Here is a 24,464-nt window from a genome sequence, read left to right as displayed (position 1 = left end):
AAACAAAGATCTAAAAGCAGTTGAGCAGCAAACTTTGTGAAAACTAATATTTGTGTCATTCTCAAAACTTTTGGCCACGACTGTACACATAGTAAACTTTAGTTATTATGATTTAGTTGTGGTAACATCACCAAATCTCACTGTGTTAACACACTCTTGATTCAGCAGACACTTTACAGTTTACCACTAACCACAGTGTTACATACACAGACACGCACTCTCTCTTATCAAGATAAATATGGCACTTTTAGGACATGACATCATGTTAATAACAAATGTACATTGAAATACTACATAAAATGTAATTAAACATAATCTTGTCCAATACTTACCAGAGCATTTTCTTTCACCCTCAGGTTTTCCAACACCACATTTCCTAAAAAAATGTGCACATTTTATATTATGCATGCTGCATAATGTATATTGCAGACTGTACATGTATTATATGATCTATTTCTCAAAGGTATTCATACAAACATCTGAAACTCTGAAAATGTCAAAGATAAGAAATGCTACTATGAAATACATAAACAATTGAATCCAGATATGACTGGCCACTTTTGACACTGACGATAATTGGATTGGCAACACAGAACAGAAATAAATGTCAACCAGAGCAGCCTATCTGATGCTGGAATGAAGATGTCACCATATCAAACGGCATGTTGACAAAATAACTGGGCGCCCGTGCTGATCTGGCCAAGGATTGTCTAAACCCCTGTGGAGTCTGTCACACCTGAAAGCTGACTGTTCAATATACTAAAACAGATTGTTCCTCTTCTTATCTCAATTTAAACAACAGCTGGATATTTATGCAATGGAATGAAAGTGGTGACAGATCTTTAATTCTGTATTGTGGTGTAAACCCAAAGTGAAGAGCGGGGCTCTACTTAGCTCTATGCATCGGCTGTTGGTTGTATTTTGAGATGTGAGACATCACAAGAGAAAGTCTGCCATTTTCACTGGACGATCAATGATAAATGATAATTAGTTGACAATGGTATGCTATGACATTTAAAAAAGTTTGAGATGAAACAATCGGATGCTCTGTTCGCAGCAGGTTCTATGACATGCATTTAAAAAACAGATTTGGTACATTTTTGTTTTCGTGCCAACATTTGTTTCATGATTCCAGTGAACATGGCTTCAAACTATCCTTGGAATTTATCTTAAAGAATCTAGCTGGAGTTGTTCTGGCTTAACACATCCTGTAAAGTGACTATAACAACACAGCAGAATGACAGACAGCCATTTGATAAATGGCTCCTTTCAAAGCATACACTAACAGATTAACTAAGTGAAAGCATATAAATCTAAACAAATAAATTGACCACAAAGAGAATGATTAAAGGGATGGTTCGGAGTAGAATTGACTTCATTGCTATGCACTCCGAAGCCCATGTAAATACCCCATCCGAAGTTTTTTTTTACCTTAGTCAAACATTTATGGAGATATTAGAGTTTTTCGAATTGCTTGTTACAGGAGTGAATGGTACATGTGATGTATCTCGTAAATTGCACCACTAAACGTGCAAGTAATCTTACCAAACTTGTACAGTAGTGTAAATAGGTTATGTACTCACAAAACGCTGCATCAGAACATTTGTACGTAAACAAAAAGCACGTAAAATTCCTCCTACTACATCTGTGTGCATGTCAACTTGTAGGAGGACTTTTACGTGCTTTTTTCAAACCAGGGAAGTGACGTCGACGTGTCGCCATTTGTAGTTTTTGAGACTAGTAGGGATCGGCTAAAACGTGTTTTTAAAACACTCATGGTGGACTTACAAATGTTCTGATGCAGCGTTTTGTGAGTACATAACCTATTTACACTACTGTACAAGTTTGGTAAGATTACTTGCACGTTTAGTGGTGCAATTTACGAGATACATCACATGTACCATTCACTCCTGTAACAAGCAATTCGAAAAACTCTAATATCTCCATAAATGTTTGACTAAGGTAAAAAAAAAACTTCGGATGGGGTATTTACATGGGCTTCGGAGTGCATAGCAATGAAGTCAATTCTACTCCGAACCATCCCTTTAAGCACAGGGACATGATAGGTGATTGTGTACGACCCCGCCAATAATTTTGTAATGTAATCTGTTGACACAATGTAAAACTCTACATACTTTAACGCTAAAATTGAGTCATTAGTGTTGATAGGAGTAATGAGGGGATATGGGTCATAGGTAGGGATGTGCACGAGTACTCGATTAATCGATTACTCGAAACTATCAGCGACGATCGAGCATGAAAATGACAATCCATTGGCTCTAAAATGCATTTTTTTTTTTATTAAACTACTTTCATTCTGATCCGTTGTTCAGTTGCCATCAGTTGCCGTTGTTTTAAAGTAACGGGAGAAGCGCATACACTACTTTATGATTGGCACGTAGTTCAAGCTCACATGCATTTTGTGTAGATAAATACAATTTGTAATATAACATTTACATATTTATGTATCTAGGCTATGTGATTAATTTTATATACAATGCGTCATGTAGAAAACGTGCTTCAGCTTCACCTCATGCTGTTATTTCTTTTAAATGTTTACTGTATACTGTGACCAGAGGTCGCGTTAACCGAAAATTTTCCGTCATTGACGGAATGTTTTAATCAGTGATGGAAAAATCTGAAGGCTGTCCGTCACTTTGACGGAATCACCACACCGAGGGTGATCTATTGTAATTTGTACCTGTAGTTCCCACCCCTGTCCAGTTGGTGGCAAATGCGCTCCAGTGATCGCTCAGAGCACGTTATCCAGAACAAAAAACGGTTCTGGATAACGTGATAACACTATGTAGCCTACTCTTCACAAACAGCATATACCGAAAGATCGATTGGGATTTAAGAAATATTAGTCTATAAAAATGAGAATCTATTCAAATCGAGAAATCGATTTTTTTTTACCCAGCCCTAGCATGTTTTGTTGTTTTTGTCACTCCTGAGTGTGGTATTGAGCACGAAAAGTAACGCAGTTTCTGTTCATCTGTTCTCTTCATATATAAATGCAAAAACCTATACAGTATGCATGCATTGTAGGTTCATTATTAAAAATGAAAATTTGAACAAAAATAAAAGCAATTAAATGTATTATTATAATATGAAAATTCAAATGACGGGTAATAATAGATTATGACGGAATTTTTACGACCCTGTCCGTCAAAATGACAGACAATGAAAAAGTCTAACGCAACCTCTGACTGTGACGCAAACGCCCCGCCCCTTGCTTAAACTCCACCCCCGATTAATCGAGTACTGGTTTCTCAAACTTGTGGATTACTCGAAATGAAATATGATCAGAACTGCCCATCCCTAGTCATAGGGGCCACTGAGATATGTGACCCTGGACCACAAAACCAGTCTTAAGTCGTCAAAAATCATTAGGAAATTAAGTAAAGATCATGTTCCATGAAGATTTTTTGTAAAATTCCTACTGTAAATGTATCAAAATGTAATTTTTGATTAGTAATATGCATTGTTAAGATCCTAATTTGGACAACTTTTTAAAGGTGATTTTCTCAGGATGCACCCTCAGATTCCAGATTTTCAAACAGATGTATCTCGGCCAAATATTGTCCTATCCTAACAAACCATACATCAATAGAAAGCTTATTTACTGAGCTTTCATATTATATATACAGCTCAGTTTTGTAAAATTTAACCTTATGGCTGGTTTTGTGGTCCAGGGTCACATATATCTGTAACAATCCAAACAGATATTTGAAATGTAACTTCTCCCAAGAAAATCTGAATCTATTCCTAATGGCTCTGAATTGCCAGTATGGCATGAATGAACTGAATTACATGATTAAACTTTTCATTATTATCTATAAAGGTGTGGTTCACTTCACCTTGAGATTTACTTGCTAAAATTCAACAGGACAGAACAAACACCAGTGTTTTGCAATTCTGACTGTACATTCATTTGCTCAGCTAATTGCTGAGAACCATTTTAGGTGTTTTATCTATAGTACACCTGTCTCATAAAATATAAATGCAAGCGGAAAGTAAGAGGCTTGAATAATAATAATAAAACAATAAAGGCGGAAACCCTAAAAATAATGAAAGTAAGCAGTATAAATAATGAGTGTATTCATCGTCTCCGAAAGACTCCTTGGCGCAAGCAACTTGTCAGACTGGCAGTTTTACAGAACAGAAACCAATCCAGCAGGAGAGACATTAATGGACACCGCATTAAATTTACATCTAGCTTGCGCTGCATATCGATACAGGACGTTTTGCAACAGACAACAAACCAGAGCAGATAGCGAGCGTTTCTTTGCACTAACGTTGACGGGCTGTTTTGACGAATAAACGCTTACCTCCCCATATGCCAATCTTGAGCTGCGACTTGTCCAGGTTTTCCACATAATCTCCTATGAACCTGTTCAGGAGATCACTGACTAAAGACTCGAACACCATGGTGAGTCGAGAACGACAGCGACCCTGTCGCAGATAACGCGCTAAAATGCCACAATACGCATTTGATAAGGTTACTTCCCTCCCTGGATGACAGGCGTATACAGCGAGATCGACTCACTCAGCGATCCACTCACACTGTCTGCATCAAGGGTCGCTGCGATTAATGTATTATAAACAGGCTGGCTAGTTAATACAAGAACATCGATCGCAAAGTGAAAGTGTACTGAGAGACGGCTTGAGAAGATTCGTTTATTTATTTATGTGCAAGATATAAAATTACTGTTTACTTTAATTTGTCTCTTTAGGATAATCACATTCTGCTAGGCTATTTATCAAAATGTAAATAGGGAAATTTAGGCCTATTAATTAACAATTTTAATTTGCTGATATATGTTGAATTAATAGGAAATACTCTAATAGGAAATAGTTTTAGAACAGGCCTGCATTTATTTGATCCAAAATACAGCAAAAGCAGTAATATTGTGAAATATTTTTACCATTTAACATAACTGCTTTCTGTTTTAATATATTTTTAAAATGTAATTTATTCCTGTGATCAAAGCTACATTTTCAGCATCATTACTCAGTCTTCAGTGTTACACGATCCTTCAGAAATCATTCTAATATGCTGATTTGCTGTTTAATTATTTTATTATTATTATTATCATCAGTATTTAAAACAGTTAACATTATACACTATACACTATGATTTTTTGGAAAATAAATTATAGAAATGAATACTTTTATTTAGCAAGGATGCTTTAAATAGATCAAAGGTGATGATAAAGACATTTATAATGTTACAAAAGATTTCTATTTCAGGTAAATGCTTTTCTTCTGAACTTTCTATTAATCAAAGAAAAAACTACTCAGCAGTTTTCAACATAATAATAATATATTTTTTGATCTGCAAATCAGAATATTAGAATGATTTCTGGAGGATCATGTGACTGGAGCAATGATGCTAAAAATTCAACTTTGATATCACAAGAATAAATTACATTTTGAAATATATTAAAATAGAAAACATTTATTTTAAATAGTAAAAATATTTCAAAATTTGACTGTATTTGCTCAACTTTGGATCAAATAAATGCAGCCTTTGTGAGCAGAAGAGACTTCTTTAGAAAAACATTATTTAAAATCTTTTGACTGATAGTGTACACACAGTTCATTTTTTAGCTAAAATAAAGATGGATGGGCCTGACTGTGACTGTAAATTATATTTTTCCCATCTCACATGTATCCATCACACTCTCCCCTTTGTCCCCTGGTTGTGGTTTCCCTTTAGGGACAAGTTTCCAAGCTCCTCAGAAAGTTTCGTCCACGTGGTCCCGAGGGAATCTGGTTGCAAGTTGATCTTGTGATGTTTAAACATGTGGCTTTTTGTCTTTGTGCTGAATGTTTTAAATCCAAACATGTTGTCTAGAATCTCAAGCCTGTAATCAGACACTAAAAGATATAAGCTGCTAATGTCTGTAGACAAGACTTCCAGACTTGGTATAGTATCAATATGCACAGATGTTTAATGACAAAATATAATTTAGCCACAGACTGTCATAATAACTGTAAATAATTAATCATCAAATTAATAAAACATTTAATAATTTCATACACATTTCATATATTTAGCAAGAGCACTTCATAACCAGGTAATAAAATCAAATATGAGGTAAGAGTTATATTTATCATGCTTATATGTATCTGTGCATGTCCTCCTCTACTCCACTGTTTTGTTTTGCATTGTTCGTATATGTTGTTGTTTTTTAGTCACATTTATATTATAAAGAAAAGAATCTGGGTGGGGCTTTGAATGACATAACAAATCCACCCTATTCTGGCCCACCAAATTCATTGTTATGGAAATGACAGCTGGCGTTTAATTATTCAAGAGAAAGATGAGAGCAACAGCCCCATCTACGGGCTTTCAAGTTTGAAAAATACAAACTAAATCATTGTACATTTTTAGAGAAACATACGTTTTTATTCTAAATGTTAGTAAAGTAGTTGCAACAGGTTTGGACATTCATTTGGTTCAATTATTGGATCTGTGGAATGGAATGACTTTATTGTCCAATATGGGGAAAGTTTGGTTCTTTACCATTTCTACTATATCCAAGACGTCATTAATCATACAAAATTAAGTCATAAACATACTATGGCATACATACTATACATGTTCTCTAAACACTGGCACCTACATATTCCTTATTGATTAATTAAAATATATATTCTTATATATTCTTATTCTCCTAGTCATCATTTCAGATTGTTTGCCATATTGTGATGGAAAATAACAGTATGAATGAGCCACAGCTTAAACCCATGGAAACCTTTTTTATTGAACATACTGAACAGAATATAAATATATCAAGTACCAATAAAATTGCATGTATTCTGAGAGAGAGAAAAAAGAAATAAAGGAACAGGAAAATAAAAAACAATCAATGGAAACATAAAACAAACGACAAAAACACTGACCATGTTGTAATACCACACTTTAACCCATAGAGAGCAGCAGTTAGGCACTTACAGACAAGCTAAACTAGCCTAATGGTCTGATAATCAAAGTACATTTTGCAGCAATGAATATCAGCAGAAATGCTTACAAGGCTTATGATAATGCAGTTGTCAAAATACATTTTGAAAGCCACATAATTTGTGAAGGTGACTGAAGGCAATTGCATATTTGAGTTTTTAGGACAGGAGAGGTGTTCTCAACAGAATGTGTGGAATGCTGTTGTGGGCTCACCCCTGTTTGAGCTTTGTTGGGTCAACATGTGTGTAATACATTCCAGGTGCCTGACCACACAATCCACAACTTTCAATCAAGCTTGAGGCTAGATCCCCTAAAACTGGGAAGATGATTTAGAAATGCACAAAAACAGACAATGATCATGTAAGAAAGTGAGTCATCATATCTCTCTTTCACATATAATTTTTCTCTGTGATGCTGTAAATGTGTAATCATACTTGTAATTTAACTAATAATATAATGGTTATCAAGAATTGAAAAGAGGATTGATGGCTACATTAAAGTTGCCAATATGTTTATGTTTAATAAAATTTGTGGCATGTGTGGTGTGGGTATTTCCTACATTGTGGGGGCCAAATATCCCCACAAGGGTAGAAAAATTTTACATTTTTGATTAACTTTTTTTTTGTTTATAAAACAGATTTTTATGTAAAAAAAAAAAAAAAATATGCAGACTGTTTTCTGTAAGAACAGATATTTAAGTCAACAGAGAGTTCTTATAAAACAGAAACTCAACATGTATTGTATGTAATATTAATTATTAATTATGCATGTCATATATTTATTATTAATAATTATTACCAATATGTAATAATACCAATATGGGTTGGTAGTTTATGTTAACAAATAATGTATTTTACACTACCAATTTTTTTTAAGTATTTCTGCTCACCAAGCCTGTATTTATTTAATCCAAAGTAAAGCAAAAATATTTTTAATATTCAAAGTAACTGTTTTCTAATTGTATATATATTAAAATGTAATTTATTCTTGTGATTTCAAAGATTTTCAGCATCATTACTCCAGTCACATGATCCTTCACAAATCATTCTAATATAATACAAAACAAGTTTTTTTTCCAGGTTTCTTTGATGAATAAAACGTTTAGAACAGCATTGATCTGAAATCTTTTGTAGCATTATAAATGTCTTTTTAAATCAATTTAAAGCATCCTTGGTAAATAAAAGTAATAATTTCTACAAAAAAAAAAAAAAAAATCTCCAAGCTTTTGAATAGTATAGTGTGTAATGTTACAAAACTTTTCATTTGAGATAAATGCTGATCTTTGGATCTTTCTATTCATCACAGAATCCTGAAAAATTACTCAACAGTTTTAAATATTGATAATAATAAAAATAAAAATGTTTCTTGAAGAAAAAATCAGCATATTAGAATGATTTCTGAAGGATCATGGGACACTGAAGACTGGAGTAATAATGCTGAAAATGTAGCTTTGATCACAGGAATAAATTACATTTTAAAATATATTCAAACAGAAAGCAGTTATTTTAGTAGAAATATTTCAAAATTCTACTATTTTTGCTGTACTTTGAATGCATAGATAAGCAGAAGAGACTTTTTTACAAATTACAAATTTTACTGTTAAAGACTTGGTAATGTTAGTGTATATTCAAATATAATAATGTAATACAAATTTACCATTTATAAACGGACTAGGCAGTGGAAGGCATCAGGACTACAATTCCCTGGATTCCGGTCTCTATGACGCATTTCCTCTAGTCCCACCTTTAGTCATCGGCTGGGCTCGGTAAATTCCGTAAATCGAGAAGGGATTTACTCCAAAGAGGCAGGACAAGACCGTAGTTTACTGTGCATCGAGCGGCTGAGCTTGCAATGAAACTGCGGTAAACAAACTCACCGGTAAGACCCAGTGTGCTCAGATTTCAGTGTTCGGCGAATTGTGCACAGAAATATCCGCGATCGCTGTGTGTTTCAGTGTGTTATGTATTAATACGGCAAGACCGATCTCACATGCAGTGTTGAATGGATTGGGATTTAGAGGTGCGTGGAAATAAACGGTGTGTGCTGGACAGAGACGTGCATGGAGTTCTTATAGCTCTTCTGACATGATACACATGCTTCACCAGTTGCTAACGTGGAGAAATAATTCACGCGTACATTAATCGATGGGAACATTGTGGGTATCTGCAGTGTAATTGGTAAGTTTAACTACTTTGTCTCTGAAATGCAGCAAGACGGATGATGACTGATATTTGCATTAAGGCAAATGTTAGTGTTTGGTGGATTGTGTTCGCTCTCGTTTTTGACGAGGAGGCTATGGCTGAATTAAAAATGATTACATAAAAAAACGATTTTTTTTTATATTTCTTGGCAAGGCTTGCATTTCTTATCTAAATATGTGATGCTTAACTTTTGTGGATTCCAACTAGAAACCGCCATATTAAGCGCATATTGTGTTTGATAAAACTTTGTCATTGATCAGTTTATTTCACAATTAAAAATAGTAGACGTTTTATAAATGAGTATTTTACTTTATTAGAACTTCTTTAGAAGAATTTATTCGTAGTGTTTAAATCGCAACAACAAACATAGACTCCAAGACTGACTCATAATTGATTGTTTTAGCCTACTTCCAGGCAGTTATCTTTCAATCCGCGTAATCCTTTCTTTCCCGCAAATTTAAATACTCTGACATTGTTTAACACTTTAAAACACTACTAAAACAACTACCCACATTCAGCCGCAGCTGTGGGATAAAACGCTTTTGTGATGGTCCAGACACATGGAGCCCATGCTGACGCCACACCCCTCTGTGTCATCACATTTAACATCCCCTCAGAGCTTTGTAGATGTATACTTGTGGAGACTTCACTGTTCTTTGGATGTTTTGTTTGTCTTTGAATATAATACTCATCTTTTTACCTAATTTACTTGCTGTTCATTCATTTGCAAAAATTGCATGTTTCATGTTTATCAAACCTAAGCCTATGTTTGTTGGTTTTGAAAACAAAATCAAGCAGTAAGTTACCTTATGTTTGGAGTAAAGGTTTTGATTACACAAATACGTTTTTGTATGTTGCTTTAAACGGTACTTGTTCAGTGCTGTAATTTTAAACTGTGTAGTAAATACAGTTCCTTACTGAACAGAACATTGTTTGATATTTGTATATTTTATATTGCCAATGAGATGGTGTATTACTTCCCTCATGAGATGCGTAAATTTAGCTGAAAATCCTATCAAAAGTTATTTTTTGGAAGATTTCCATTGTGACGACCCCATATAGTGTTACCACATGCCTCAACATTATGCTACTTTTGTATTTGTATGCTTTGTTATTTTCTTGGCAATTTAAACACGGAAAAATGACTATATGACAAGGGTTGTTTTAATTAATTTCCATTAACATGGTGGATACAAGTGTGCTATATACAGCTGAAGTCAAAAGTTTACATACACTTTGGGGAATCTGCTAAATGTTAATAAGAGGGATCATACAAAATGCATGTTATTTTTTAAGATATTTCATATACAAGACATTTACATATAGTCCACAAGAGAAAATAATAGTTGAATTTATAAAAATGACCCTGTTCAAAGGTTTACATGCATACATGTAGTTACCTGTTACAGTTAAACTGCCTGCTCTTTGTCAAGTTTTCAGCATTTTTGTGTATTTGAACCCTTTTCAACAATGACTGTATAAGTGTCAAACACTCACTGCTTCAGAAGGAAAAACGATGCATTAAGAGCTGAGGGGTGAAAACTTTTAGGACCAGGATAAATTGAACTTATTTTGTCTTCTGGGGAACATGTATCTTTTGTAGCTTCTAAAGGGCAGTACTAAAGGGAAAAAAAAATATGATATTTAGGCAAAATAAGAAAAATTGTATACCCCTGGCTCTTAGTGCATAATTGTTTCATCTGAAGCATCAGTAAGTGTTTAAACCTTCTGTAATAGCTGCATACGAGTCCCTCAGTTGTCCTCAGTGTGAAAAGATAAGTTTTAAAATCACACAATCATTGTTGGAAAGGGTTCAAATACACAAAAATGCTGAAAAACCAAAGAATCGGTGGGACCTGAACGACTTTTCTGAAGAACAGCAGGCAGTTTAACTGCCATGAACAACTATCACTGAACACAGCTGTGGATCATTCAGGTAACAACACATTATCAAGATGTGTAAAGTTTTGAATGGGTCATTTTAATAAATTCAACTATTATTTTCACTTCTGGACTATATGTAAACGTCTTTCATGTGAAATATCTTATTCAGGTCAGTATTAAATAAAAAATAACATTTTGCAGATTCTGCAAGGTGTATGTAAACTTTTGACTTCAACTGTATGAGAGCTTGTTTGCTTATAGATTAATCATCTGTTTTGTAACTTTTTCTGAAAATATGCTGCTGTACATTGAAATGCATTGGGATTTTCCTTCAGCTTGTTTGTCAGTGTCAAGAACCTCTTTATTAACTCTTTTTAGTTACAAGGTTTTTAGGTTTTGTTTTAGTGGCAGTCAGGTAAAGTAAGTTTCTACAACCTCAAGGTTCATGTATGCAGCACATTCTTAAGTTTTTAAGCACTTTTATGAGTCAGTATAACTCATCCTCTTCGCTAATCGCTTGTAATCTCTCTTTAAGACACATGGTTTTGTAGAAATGTGTGTTTTATCTTTGTTCTTTTCCCTTTTATTAGCACTGTAGACCTACTTTGCTTTTAAAGTCTTAAGTTCGTCTTGCAGTATTTAGTGTTTGACATGGAGGCAGACAGTTCTGCTTACTGTGTATGGGCTGATGGACTGCTGATGCTGATGAATCCAGTAGCTTAGGAAAAGGCTTCAAGTAGAGTACTGTCTGCTGTCTCTTTGATAAATTGCAGTTGCTTTTTATCACGGCTTTCACTTTTATTGGTAGCTTGCCCATGGGTCATACCTTATTGCCAAGGTTCGTGTTTTCAGCATGAGTGTACACTGTATAGGTGAACAAGTTCATTGACTCGCTATTAGCGACTCATCACTTGGCTCTGTCTTCACTCCAATAGTGCCCTACATATTCTTTGTTAAAGGGGACATCGGATGCCCATTTTCCACAAGTTGGCTTGATTTTTTAGGGTCTTCATGAAATGTCTGCATCATACTTTTGTTAAAATTCCTCAATGGGCGTAAAAAACAACACTCTTTTTACTTTGCCAGAAACAGCTCAGTTCAGTGTCTTTAAATGATAATGAGCTACTGCTCACTCCAGCCCTCTCTTCTGTTTTTTTTTTTTTTTTTTTTGTGTGTAAACAAAATGAATACACTGCGTCCTCAGTGGCTCTGAAGTTGTGAAGACTCTTATGTTCACTTTTACATCCAACTACAAAACACCTGCATTGCTTATGAGACATTGCTGCTCCAGTGTGGAGAAAATGGTGGAGCGCGTACAGCTGGCTGAGGGCAGAAATATGCTAATACGGGATGTTATACTGCTCAGATAAGCAACTCTTAAATGAGACTGTTTAGGTTTTTTGAGGACTAGAAAAGAATAGTGAATGGATTTTCATCATTGTAGGGTGGTTGTGTACACACCGCTAAGAGACATTTACAAGCAAACACTATATAAAAGTCAATTTTCCATCCGATGTCACCTTTTAAAAAACTTTTGTAAAGTGTAAAAAATATGATTTTTTCCCCCCACACCAAACATGATGGTAAATAAAGAAAAGGGTTCCCTTAATGCTATGGATCAGTTGGTTTCTATAGGGAGAGTTAGACATGTGTCATATGACACCTGTCAGTAAAGCATGCTCTTTTATAATTGGAACCTCAAACAGTCTATTTATTGGTTCTCTTTTCTTTAAATTATGAATGGTCCCTTATCATGAAAAGTCCTTTTTGTTTATTTTGCCAGGCACTTGGGCTTCAGATAAGCCTGCTGCTTCTCTGAACAATATTGCATGAGAAATGAGGCCTGTCTGCTAGTCGTACACTTCATTATATTGATGTTGACCGAGCTATATGTCAGCCAACAAAGCATATTAATGTGCATGTTTGCTTTGATTTTAGATGTTTTAATGTTTTTCATGGCTAATAGCCTCTTATTGTAAACACTTATACCATTCAAAAGTAATATCCTAAAATATTACGATTGCAGAAAACTGTTTTCTTTGGTAATATATTTTAAAACATAATGTGTGTAGTGAAAAGCTGGGTTTTCATCAGCCATTTGATTATCCTTGTTGAATAATAGTATTAATTTCTTTCAAACATTTTTACTAGCCCCGTACTTTTGAACTGTGGTGTACATCAGGCATATTTTTTAGTAAGTGTTTGTACTGTATGCCCTAGTAAATTTAGACCACCTGCAGTCTTGGTTTTTAAAAGGGCTTTTTTTGTTTTCTTGTTTGTTGCTGAACAGGAATAGTAGCAAGTGTAAAGATGTATGTGAGTGCATACTTGTGTATTCAAATGAGTCTCTAAGTTTACCTGCCATGTTCTGCCCAGATCTAGTTCAATTTTGGACAAGTGCAGAAGTTTCCATTCTACATTCCAAGACCTACTAAAAAACCTTTTTTGAGACGATGTCAAGTTTTCCAAAAAATTTGAAATTCCTAGCATTCTGAATGCCCTCATGTCATACCAAACCTGTTTGATTTTCTTTCTTACATTGTGCACAGAATAAGAAAACTTGGCAGAATGTTGGCACAAAATTAATGAGCGAGGGCTGTCAGGCTCTAAAAAATGACAAAACGCTTTTTAATGTTTATTTGTCTATATGACAAGTCTTCTGAACACAATCCTAAAAATAAAGGTTCCAAAAGGTTTTTTTTTTTTGCAGTGATGCCATAGAAGAACCATTTTTGGTTCCCCAAAGAACCTTTCATTGAACAGTTCCTAAAAGAACCATTTTGAATTTTAAAAATCTAAAGAACCTTTTTTGACTATAAAGAACCTTTTCTGCATTTCAAAGATTCCATGGATGTTCAGGGTTGTTTATAGAACCATTGCTGTCAATAAAGAACCTTTATTTTTAAGATTGCAGAGTGCAGCTAATCCACTGAAAATCCTCTCATCCACAGTATATATTTTTTTTTTTTGTTTGAACATTCTGCTAAACTCAATTAGTATTGCACGGAAGCAATAAAGTCATACAGGTTTTGGAACGACATGAGAGTGAGTAAATGATGACAGAATTTAAATTTTGCATGAACTATTACTTAAACTTAACACTTAATTTTTACACAGAAAGTTGAGGTGGCAGTTGGACTGCAACTCCTCTTCAAATGCAGTGGTTATAATTAGCAGGGGTGTCGTTGGAGTATGCGGGTGTCACATCCTTTAGCTCCAGTGAGTTCTGAGCACGACTGCCATCAGCAACTGATAAAACACTACACCTGTCATCATTCTCTCTTTTTGAACTCTGCTTTCCTTGTTTTGCCACTCACTTCTATCTGCACCTTCATCTTGAGTGAAAATGCCGTAATAGGGTTGGGCGATGTCGACCAATTTGGCATCGTACGATGTCTAACGTGAAACATCGTGATGGACGATGGCATCGTCCGCGGGGGGCGGGGAGAGGGCGTGAGTGCGGGATGGTTGTTGTTAAATAATTAATTCATAACGAATTAATTAATTGTAGCCTACCGTTTCGACCAGTGCTTAATTTGAGCCGGATTTTTAAAGATCCGGCATTAACAAGTGCATTAGATCGTGACAGTGCGTGCGTGCATATGAGACATAGCAAGCGCGGGTTTATGTTGATGTTTTTGGAGGATGTGTGTTGGTCCTTAACATATTTTCGATCGGTCAGCTTTAAGTTCAAAATCGCTCTCATTGATTGCTTACTGCTTAACCCACTCTCTCCAAATGCATTTAATGAGCAGCGGAATGTTTAGAGAGAAAGTGTAATATCAGAAATAATACCAAATCAAGCGAAATATTATTATGTATTAACATTAGAAACACTATAAACATAGCTATAAGTTAGTTACCCTGACTCCAAAACGAATCATCTAAATGTAACGGTATTCAGAACAGAACAGGAATGAAACAAAATATATAAAGTTAAGAATCCAAAACAAAGCGGGGCGGAGGATCGCGATGCTGGCTCAGCATCGTGATGTCTATCGGCCATCGGCGATGGACGATGGCATCGTCTATCGACCCAACCCTACTGCATAACTTTGTTTCTTCTGTGGAATACAAATATTGTGAAGAACACAACATTGGAGCCCATTCAGTTCTATTGTAGGTGTATGACAAAATTGTAATTTTTGAGTGGACTGTCCCTTATTATTGATGGTAGGTTGCTTAACTGATTTATCTCTCATTTCACATGTTATCCCCTACCTGATATCATGATGAAACCATACCCTTGGGAACTTTCGTAAGACGCAAAATTCGTACCAATAAGTACAAATCACTGCAGTTTCCAACAGAAATGACTAGAGGTGGTAAAACAGCGAGAACTGGTAATTGTTTTCGTACACTGTTATGATTACAGCTCCATATGTTTTGCTTTCCAGACATACAGACAGACTTAGGATGTGAAATCCTTGGGTACGAATCCCGTGAAAAACAAGACAAAGAGCTGAAAGCAAATTAAACAAATTAAAATGGCATGCTTGCAATTTGCGTTTTTATGTCACGTTTGCTTTTGTTCATACTATAAGGTGGGTTTAGGTTTAGTACAAAACCAACGGTACCTAAAACGTACCATATGTACATTCATCTGTTCCGGGGGGGAACACTCTTGCGACACTTGGTGGACATTTCACATTGAAAAGTAAATGGCAGTACGTATTTCCCATCTTGTGAAAAAGTTTCTACAGGTACATTTTTGTCATGAGATCAGGTTGGTTATCCCTGAGGCATGTTTTTGCAGGTATTAACCCTTGTGAGTGAACCTTTTTTTTTTTTTTAATTCAGTTAACTCTTTAGAAGAAATTTTTAACAGAGTTAGCCTAAGCCAAATACAGTTTTATTAAAAACCTGATATAGTCTAGCTATAATTTTTTTCAAACAAACAAACAAACTCAGTTTTATTCTGTAATCAGATTTTACCATAATCAGTTGACAAACTTGTGTAGTTGTCTGCTATTTTATCAGTTGCTCTTATTAGCCGCCAAAAATTGTTTTAGTTCTTCACTTTTGACTTGTTAAAAAACACTGTAGTTTAGTCAGATTTCTTTTCCCAATTTTTTTTATTTAGCAAGAATAAAAAATGGTTGTATTCAGCATATAAATTATTTAAACTGACAGTAAAGACATTTATGATTTTACAATAGAAGAAAAAAATCTATTAAAAATAAATGCTGTTTATTTGATCTTTCTATTAATCAAAAATGATGAAAAAACTTACATTTACCATAAAAAATATTAAGCAGCTGAACTGTATTTAACATAAGAAGTGTTTCTTGAGCTGCAAATTAGCATTTTAAAATGATATATTTGAAGGATTTGTTAAATTCAGCTTTGCCAGCACTGTAATAAATTATATTTTAAAATATATTGAGATAGAAAACAATTTTTAATGTCATAATACTACAAAATTGCTGTGTTTTGCTGTATTTTTGATAAAACAAACCTTGATGAGCATCTTACAGGCACCAAACTTTTGAACAGTATTGTAGCTGTAAAATAACAGGCATATTTCAGTTATATGCAAAGGTGTTTACTCAAACTAACACCTTGATAAGAAATATTTAGCCGTGAAAGTGGTGAATTGGGGTGTTTGGCTCCATACCGTCAAGACACAGAATGCCTGTTGGAGCCTTGGAGTTTGAGCTTGACTCTAGAGGCCTGAGGCTGTTTCTACCCCCACATTCTCTGTGCTGAAAAAGGATCCAGGTCAGTCTGTTATATCGGGAGCTTCTGCTATTGCTGCCTCCCCTTCGGCAGAATGGCTATCTGGCTTGTCATGATCTCTTGTGCTTACTGTGAGTTGGTTGCCAGAATGGGCAGGTACAATTCCTGTCCGACCTGCTGTGAGGGTTCAAACAATCTTTCTCTCACGTGAACACATTCCGCTGTAGCGGTAGATGAGTGATCAAAGAAAGGTGTTGAAAGAGAAATACATTGTCCAACAATCCATCAGACCAATGTATTAGGTACAGGACATGTCTCAGGTGCTCTCATGAATGAATAGATCTGAAGCTGGAACATTGTATGTGTCCTGTCACTTTGAATGGAGTACTTTCTCTGCCAGGGTATTTTTGGGAATACGGAGTATTTTTGCCCTCTGACATGAGGCTCAATATGGTTACATGAAATCAGAGAGTGGAGAGGGGCTTTTCTGAGCCAGTCTGCAGCTGGCTGGGTGGCGTTTGCTGCATAGATCCGACGTTCCCAGATTCCTTGTATTGTAACTGGAATAGACTAGACTGCGGTGCTGCCATTTCTGCATCTTTACAATGTAAATGGGTTAGAAAAGCTGCACAGATAGTTGTGGCTATTTGTCTGTATGCAGATAAATGTCAGGTTTATTTATTTACAATTTAAGAGCTATTTTATAATGAAACAATAGATTTTGAATTTGAGAGATTTTCATTTTTTTTATGATTTTTATTATACTTTTGTCGTAAATAGCAGTGTAGAGAAAAATTATTTACTTAACCTACATGATTTACTTTCTTCTGTGCAACATATTGAAGATATTAAAAAAATAAAAATTATACACTACCAGTCAAATGTTTTTGAACAGTAAGATTTTTAATGTTTTTTAAAGATGTCTCTTTTGCTCATCAAGCCTGCATTTATTTGATCCAAAATACAGCAAAAGTGGTACTATTTAAAATAACTGCTTTCTATTTAAATATATTTTAAAATTTAATTTATTCCTGTGATCAAAGCTACATTACTGCATTTTTATTATTATTATTATTTTTTATTATTATTATTATCAGCATCATTACTATGATCTTCAGTGTCACATGATCCTCCTGAATCATTCTAATATGATGATTTGATAACACATTTTTTTGTTATTGTTGTTGTTATGACTATTTAAAACAGTTAAGTACATTTTTTTAAATGTATAATATTTATACATTTTTATATTTATATTACAAAAGATTTTGATTTCAGACAAATGCTTTTCTTCTGAACTTTCTATTCATCAAAGAAACCTGAAAAGATTCTACTCGGCTGTTTTTAACATAATAATAATAATAATAATAATAGTAATAATAATAACAAATGTTTTTGAGAAGCAAATCAGAATATTACAATGATTTCTGAAGGTTCATATGACCGGACTAATGATGCTAAAATTTCAGCTTTGAAATCACAGGAATAAATTACATTTTAAAATATGTTCAAATAGAAAGCAGTTTTTTCTAATACTAAAAATATTTCAAAATTTTACTGTTTTTGCTGTACTTTGGATCAACTTTTGGAGACTTTAAAAACATTTAAATCTTACTGTTCAAAAACTTTTGGTAGTACATATTAAAAAGTTTTTTACGCAATGAAAGCCATGACAGTCCAGTGTTGTTTGGACCACACAGACTATCAATTTTGATAGTTTTGTATTCCACAGATGAAATGGATGTAAATAATTATCGGCTTATCCAAGGGGCAACCTCCCGCTCTCTCTATTGAAACCAACACGGAAGTGACTTATACTGCAATTCATCGACTGGCCGCTAGAGACTGGCTGCAGAAGGGAGTCAGTCCCATTGACTCCCCATGTTAAAATGCCCAACTTCACAGCAGAAAAAAGTATGTTTACAGCCTGGTTCAAAAAATGGTTTTGGTCTATATAGCTAGTTTTGCCCTTCATGTCAACTGTGAGGGGGGTGAATTTTTTTATAACTCATCCGTTTAAGTTATATTAAGCCTTAAAGTTCTGTATAATTAAGGGCGTGGTCACTTGAGTGACAGGGGGATTGCCGCTGCTGTCACCACTGTCGCGCTAGGCGGGCGTGGTTTCAGCAACAAGCTCCACCCACTTCCCGCCTTTTTGCCCATTTTTGATTATTCGGGAGTGACGCGCGGTGACGCGATTCCAAGATGGCGACGGCCGACTCCCGCCCACTTTAGGCTTCAAAATAGCGCTTCAGAATCCTACGGGTGACGTCACGGATACTACGTCCATATTTTTTACAGTCTATGGGCTTATCATATCGGCCAGATTTTAAATATCAGTGCATCTGTAGCTAAAAGAGCTGAACTTTGTGGGGGTTTTGGGATCCTTTTGTGACTTTTAAACAGTTGTGGAAAAATCATGTGAAGGAAGGGCTGCATCCTTATATTTAACAGAGTCTATAGAACCTAAAACATATACTATATATCCAAAAGTATTGGGGCATCTGACTGTCTGACCAACAGGGACTTTAATGACATTGCATTCTAAATACATAGACACTGATATGGAGTTGCCCACACCCTTTGCAGTTATAACTCTCCTGGGAAGGCTTTTCGCAAGTTTTTGGAGTGTTTCTGTGGGAATCTTTGCCTACTCATCCAGCAGAGTATTTGTGAGGTCAAACAGTTATGTTGGGCAAAAAGGCCTGGCTTGCAATCTCCGTTCCAGTTCACCCCAAAGGTTTTCGGTGGGGCTGAGGACAGGGCTCTGTGTTGGCCAATCAGATTCTTCCACAACAAACTCCCATGCTTTGTGCAATGGGTCATAATCATGCTGGGAATAAAAAAGGCCCTTTCCCATACTATTCCCAAAAAGTTGGAAGCATAGCATTGTCCAAAATGTATACTGAAGCATTAATTGAACCCCTGGGTATTAAGACTTGTATGGCTATAAATAACTTAAATGATGCCTCTTACTGAAATCTGTTGTAGAAAATCCATAAAAGATTCACATTATTTAAAAAAATCCACATCGTTTTATACATATTTTCAACTATGAAGGGGGCGCCATTAATTCGATAACGTGAAGTGGTTGCACTCTGTAAACTACCGTCGCTACCTGTTGCTATTTTTAATGCAACAACTCGGAAAATAAAATACTGATACAATGCCACATTGTGTGGCTTTTGGTTGTAACTTTCAGTTGAAGGGCAACAAGAGAAGTGATGTAAGTCTTCACTGCTTCCTAGCGATAAGAAAAGGGTGAAATAAAATGGGAAGATGCCTGTGGATGAATAAAACTTCCTAAAGACCTGCGTCTTTGTTTTCTCCACTTTAGCCCTGATGCCTTTCGAGGCTTTTAGTAGATCACCGCTACTGAAAGAGCTTACAGACGGCAGTGGCAAGAAATGCTGGATGCCATCCTGGCAGGATGTAAACATGCCGACGCTTGTCACGACAATGCAGCCACTGAAAGAGTTTCTCAGCACAGCTTTCACTCGATATCTGTGGCGTTTAGACTCTTTGTTGGAAAAAAATCGATGGTATGGGATTTGGTTTAAGCTTATGCTTATATCCATTGTCACCAGCTTTTTCAGTCGCTGTGGTCATTGTATCTGAGTTGTGTTGTGGTAAAAATAGCATCAAGTAGCACTAGTAGCTCACCAAGTGTAATCATTTCACATCGTCGAAATAATGGTGCCCCCCATAGTCCAAAATATACATAAACAATGTGGATTTATTAAATGATGTAAATCTTTCATGGGTTTTCAACTACATATTTCAGTAAGAGATATTATTACATTATATTAAGCCATATAAATGTCCAAATAAATGGCACAGCCCAACTCCTAAAAAAACAGCCCTATACGAATATCCCTCCTCCACCAAACTTTACATTTGGCAAAATGCGGTCAGGCTTCCACCAAACCCAGTCTTACCCATCCGACTGACGAAATTTGTACTTTGTGATGTAAGACTTGCCTGCAGCACTTATTGACTCCCGCTCTGTGACTGCATGTCTTCCACTTTGTGACTAAGTTGGTTCCATCTTCCAATAATTACGGTTGACTGTGGAATATTCAGCATTTTTTCCACAAATGTTTATAAATACAGACTGTATGACTAAGTGCTTGATTTTATACAACTGTGGCATTGGGTCTGATTGAAACACCTGAATTCAATAAATAAGACATGTGTCCCAATACTTTTGCCCAGTGTATGCACAGATTTTAGAGAAGAAGTTCTAAAGAATCACATGATAAAACTAAGTTAAGTAAACTTAACTTAATTATCTATCTCCACTCACTTGGGTTATTTTTGGTACACCATCAACTCATCTTAAGTATTGTAAACATGCTAGTTACGTTACATTTAAATAGCTGTTAAAAAAAAAAAAATATATATATATATATATATATATATATATATATATATATATATATATATATAGCTTGGCAACACAGTTCTTTAAATGGACTTCACTCATCCTTAATGACAGATGGATCTATGGAGTAAACATAGCATGGATAGTGATTCATCTCAAGACCATTTCCTTTGCATATGTTAGTGTTAAAGGGATAGTTCCCAAAAAATGAAGATATCAGAAGATAAACAGGGGTCTGAAGAGTTAATTTTCTCCATTATATATTTTCATAATTGTTTGATAATTTGTTTTTTCATAACCTTTTAAAATCTTAATTGCCACATATGAAACTTGCTATTTTTGTACCCAGAATTTGTTGTTGGGAAGGCATGCCATATATTTGACACCTGTTTGTACAAAAATAAAAATATGACAGATTTTAACAACATTGTTTGTTTAAAAAAAAAAAAAAAACATTGAACATTTTAATGTTGGTAGAGTTTTGCTGCATGAAGATGAGTAGGGTGGTGTTTTAGCATGTGTCCAATTTTATCTGTCTCTCTGTCTGTCTCTCACTCTCAGTTTACTACCTCCTTGGCCCCCTCTGTCCTTCTAAAGTTGTAGTTTGCCTTGACGTAGAGATGCTAATATTTGTCGACCATCCGTTTAACCTTCACAGGGCTCTGTGTTGACAGAACATCTATCTGAGTTATGGAGGATGTTTGAATGTATTCCTTTGTCAAAGTTCAGGGATTAGTAAATCATAAAAGAAGAGCTTATATTCTATTTAAATTTGTTCTCTTTGAGCGAATGGGGCTTTAACACACTTGATGATTTAAAACACCATGATGACATATAAACTGTTTGAGTCAACTTAAGGCCAAATGGAACATCATTAATTAAAAAAGAAGTGGAAGATGTGACCCTTCTGTTATTTTTCACAAACTCAGGATCCTAAAAATACACTTTGTTTACACAAATTCCCACTGCCCATTAGGGCAAGATCATGTTGAAGACTGTCAGGGGTTTGGAGCCAGATGTTACCTCCTACGTGTCCCAGAGCTCTATATAAGGTGATTTGTTGTGTGTTTATTAGTGAGGGCAACACCAGTGGGATTCCAGCCAGAATCTAGTGTTGTGTAGCCTCACGGACAGGAAAAACCGAACCTGGGTGTCCTGCTCCATGAGGGTTACTACTCCCACCTTCTACTTTCTCCCCCTCCCAACATAGAGCTTTTTTTTTTTAAGAGTGTCATGAGAGCTCCAGCTGGATTCGATTACATGTGGACAGATCTGCGTTAATCAAATGCTTTGAAATAGCCTTTTATTTGTGCGGCATGTTCTTGAAGTTTCCTAATGCTGAACTAAATGGATACAGCAGACTAGAGCAGATTATTCAGGCATGCAACTCCTGACTGGCATGTTTACTGGTGTAATCCTCTGAGGTGCATCTCGTAGTACGGGACATAACGTCCATAACCAGATCTGTGTGATCTGTTACAGCTGTGCGCTCTGAGGTCATAGTTGCGGCTCAGGAAATCATATGATCCTTACCTTAGATGTGGGTGGCATTACGACTGTGGCTCTTCCTGGCAGTGCATTAAGTCATTTGTTAAAATATACAGATGCTGCTGTAGTGGCTGTGCTTGTACCGTATTTCAGAGTGGAGCACTGCTGGGTCTGCTAATATACATACATTATGAGTAATAGCCTCATTAGCTGGCAGTGGTTTTAGTTGCTAATCCCCACAATCTCAGTGACAGTTCAGATTAAGCTGTCTAGCGACACTCATTTTTCGCAGGAATAGCTGCTTTATGAAAGTGTACAGCATGTAAAGTGTTGCCCCGGTCTTGTTAAACGAGCTGGATTGTCAGTGAAAAGACAGTCATTAAACCAGCTAATGACTAGCAGGAGGCTGCTGATTGGCTGCTTGACTGCAGCAGGGGAGGCTTTTGCAGATGTTATTGCTGTTGACTGAAGTCTATTTCCGTTTACAAAATATGTTTAAGAGGCATTATTTTTGGACCTTTTTTTCAGGACTAATCAGACTTGCTTTTAAACTATGAAAAAGAAATGGTTTTTATTTAAGAATTAGTTCAAATCCAGAACAACAATTTAAAGATAATGTACTCACCTTCTTGTTATCCAAGATGTTCATGTCTTTCTTTCTTCGGTCAAAAAGAAATTGTTTTTTGAGGAAAACATTTCAGGATTTCTCTCCATATAATGGATATGTATGGTGCCCCCCAAGTTTGAACTTCCAAAATGCAGTTTAAATGGAGCTTCCAAGGGCTCTAAACAATCCCAGCCAAGGAAGGAGGGTCTTACCTAGCGAAACGATCGGTTATTTTTGAAACAGATTGACAATTTATATACTTAACCTCAAATTTCAAGATTTTGAGCACCATACATATCCATTATATGGAAAGAAATCCTGAAATGTTTTCCCTCAAAAAACATAATTTATTTACGAGTGAAGAAAAAAAGAGTTCACTTTCAGAATAAAAAATCCTGATAATTTACTCACCGCCATGTCATCAAATATGTTCTTTTTTTTAGTTGAAAAGAAATTAAGTTTTTGAGAAAAACATTCCAGGATTTTTCTCCATATAGTGATTAATGGTGGCCATTATAGTGCTATACCTCAGGGGTTTCCTAACTTGGTCCTGGAGGGCTGTGTCCTGCAGAGTTTAGCTCCAATTTGCCTCAGCACACCTGTCTGAAAGTTTCTAGTATGCCTATTAAGACCTTAATTAGCTAGTTCAGGTGTGTTTAATTAGGTTTTGAACTAATGCCGCGTTCCAGACAACCCGTAACTCGTGTTTTTCCGACCTTCTAGCCATGAAAGTGCACTGGAACGGCAGTCAAACCCGTGACTTCCCACTCGTGAACTTGTACTAGATCGATGTACTCCCAGTTACGAGTTCTGACGTAACATAGCCCGCGAAACAACAAAGTCAGCCCTAATGCGTGCGGTGTTTATGCAAGTGGCACACGGTGGAAAAATAGAGCTTAGGACAATATAACGTTGCAATCAAATTAATAATAATATAAAAATAATAGTAATTCATAAATGTGCCCAGGCAATTTGGCGTGACTTGCCTGAAATGCTACAAAGTCGTAAGTCGTGGTTTGAAGTGGTGATTTGCCAGTTAAAAAACCTGCCTGGAACGCAGCATAAGCTCTGCAGGACACTTGCCCTCCAGGAGTCTGGACGTCCCTGCTCTAAACGATCCCAGCCGAGGAATAAGGGTTTTATCTAGTCATACGTTCGTCATTTAAAAAAAAAAAAGAAAATGTATATACTTTTTAACCACAAATGTTGGTCTTGCACTAGCTCTGCGATGTGTGTCTACTACTTTGTGCA

The 24,464-nt window shown here is 35.6% G+C and overlaps 1 protein-coding gene across 1 annotated transcript in view; it reads right to left on the bottom strand.

Moving 5' to 3' along the window:
* The window catches only part of vps13c (vacuolar protein sorting 13 homolog C), a 77,148-nt gene extending 72,686 nt beyond the window's left edge, over positions 1 to 4,462 (bottom strand). The window contains 2 exon segments of the mRNA XM_073836622.1: positions 333 to 376; positions 4,332 to 4,462. Of these exon segments, the coding sequence (XP_073692723.1) occupies positions 333 to 376; positions 4,332 to 4,431 (144 nt within the window). The 5' untranslated portion in view covers positions 4,432 to 4,462.
* Between the last annotated feature and the right edge of the window lie 20,002 nt (positions 4,463 to 24,464).

Source organism: Garra rufa, chromosome 3 (genome assembly GCF_049309525.1).
Source record: "Garra rufa chromosome 3, GarRuf1.0, whole genome shotgun sequence".
In the NCBI taxonomy this organism is placed as follows: domain Eukaryota; kingdom Metazoa; phylum Chordata; class Actinopteri; order Cypriniformes; family Cyprinidae; genus Garra; species Garra rufa.
This window is presented reverse-complemented; position numbering and strand designations above follow the sequence as displayed.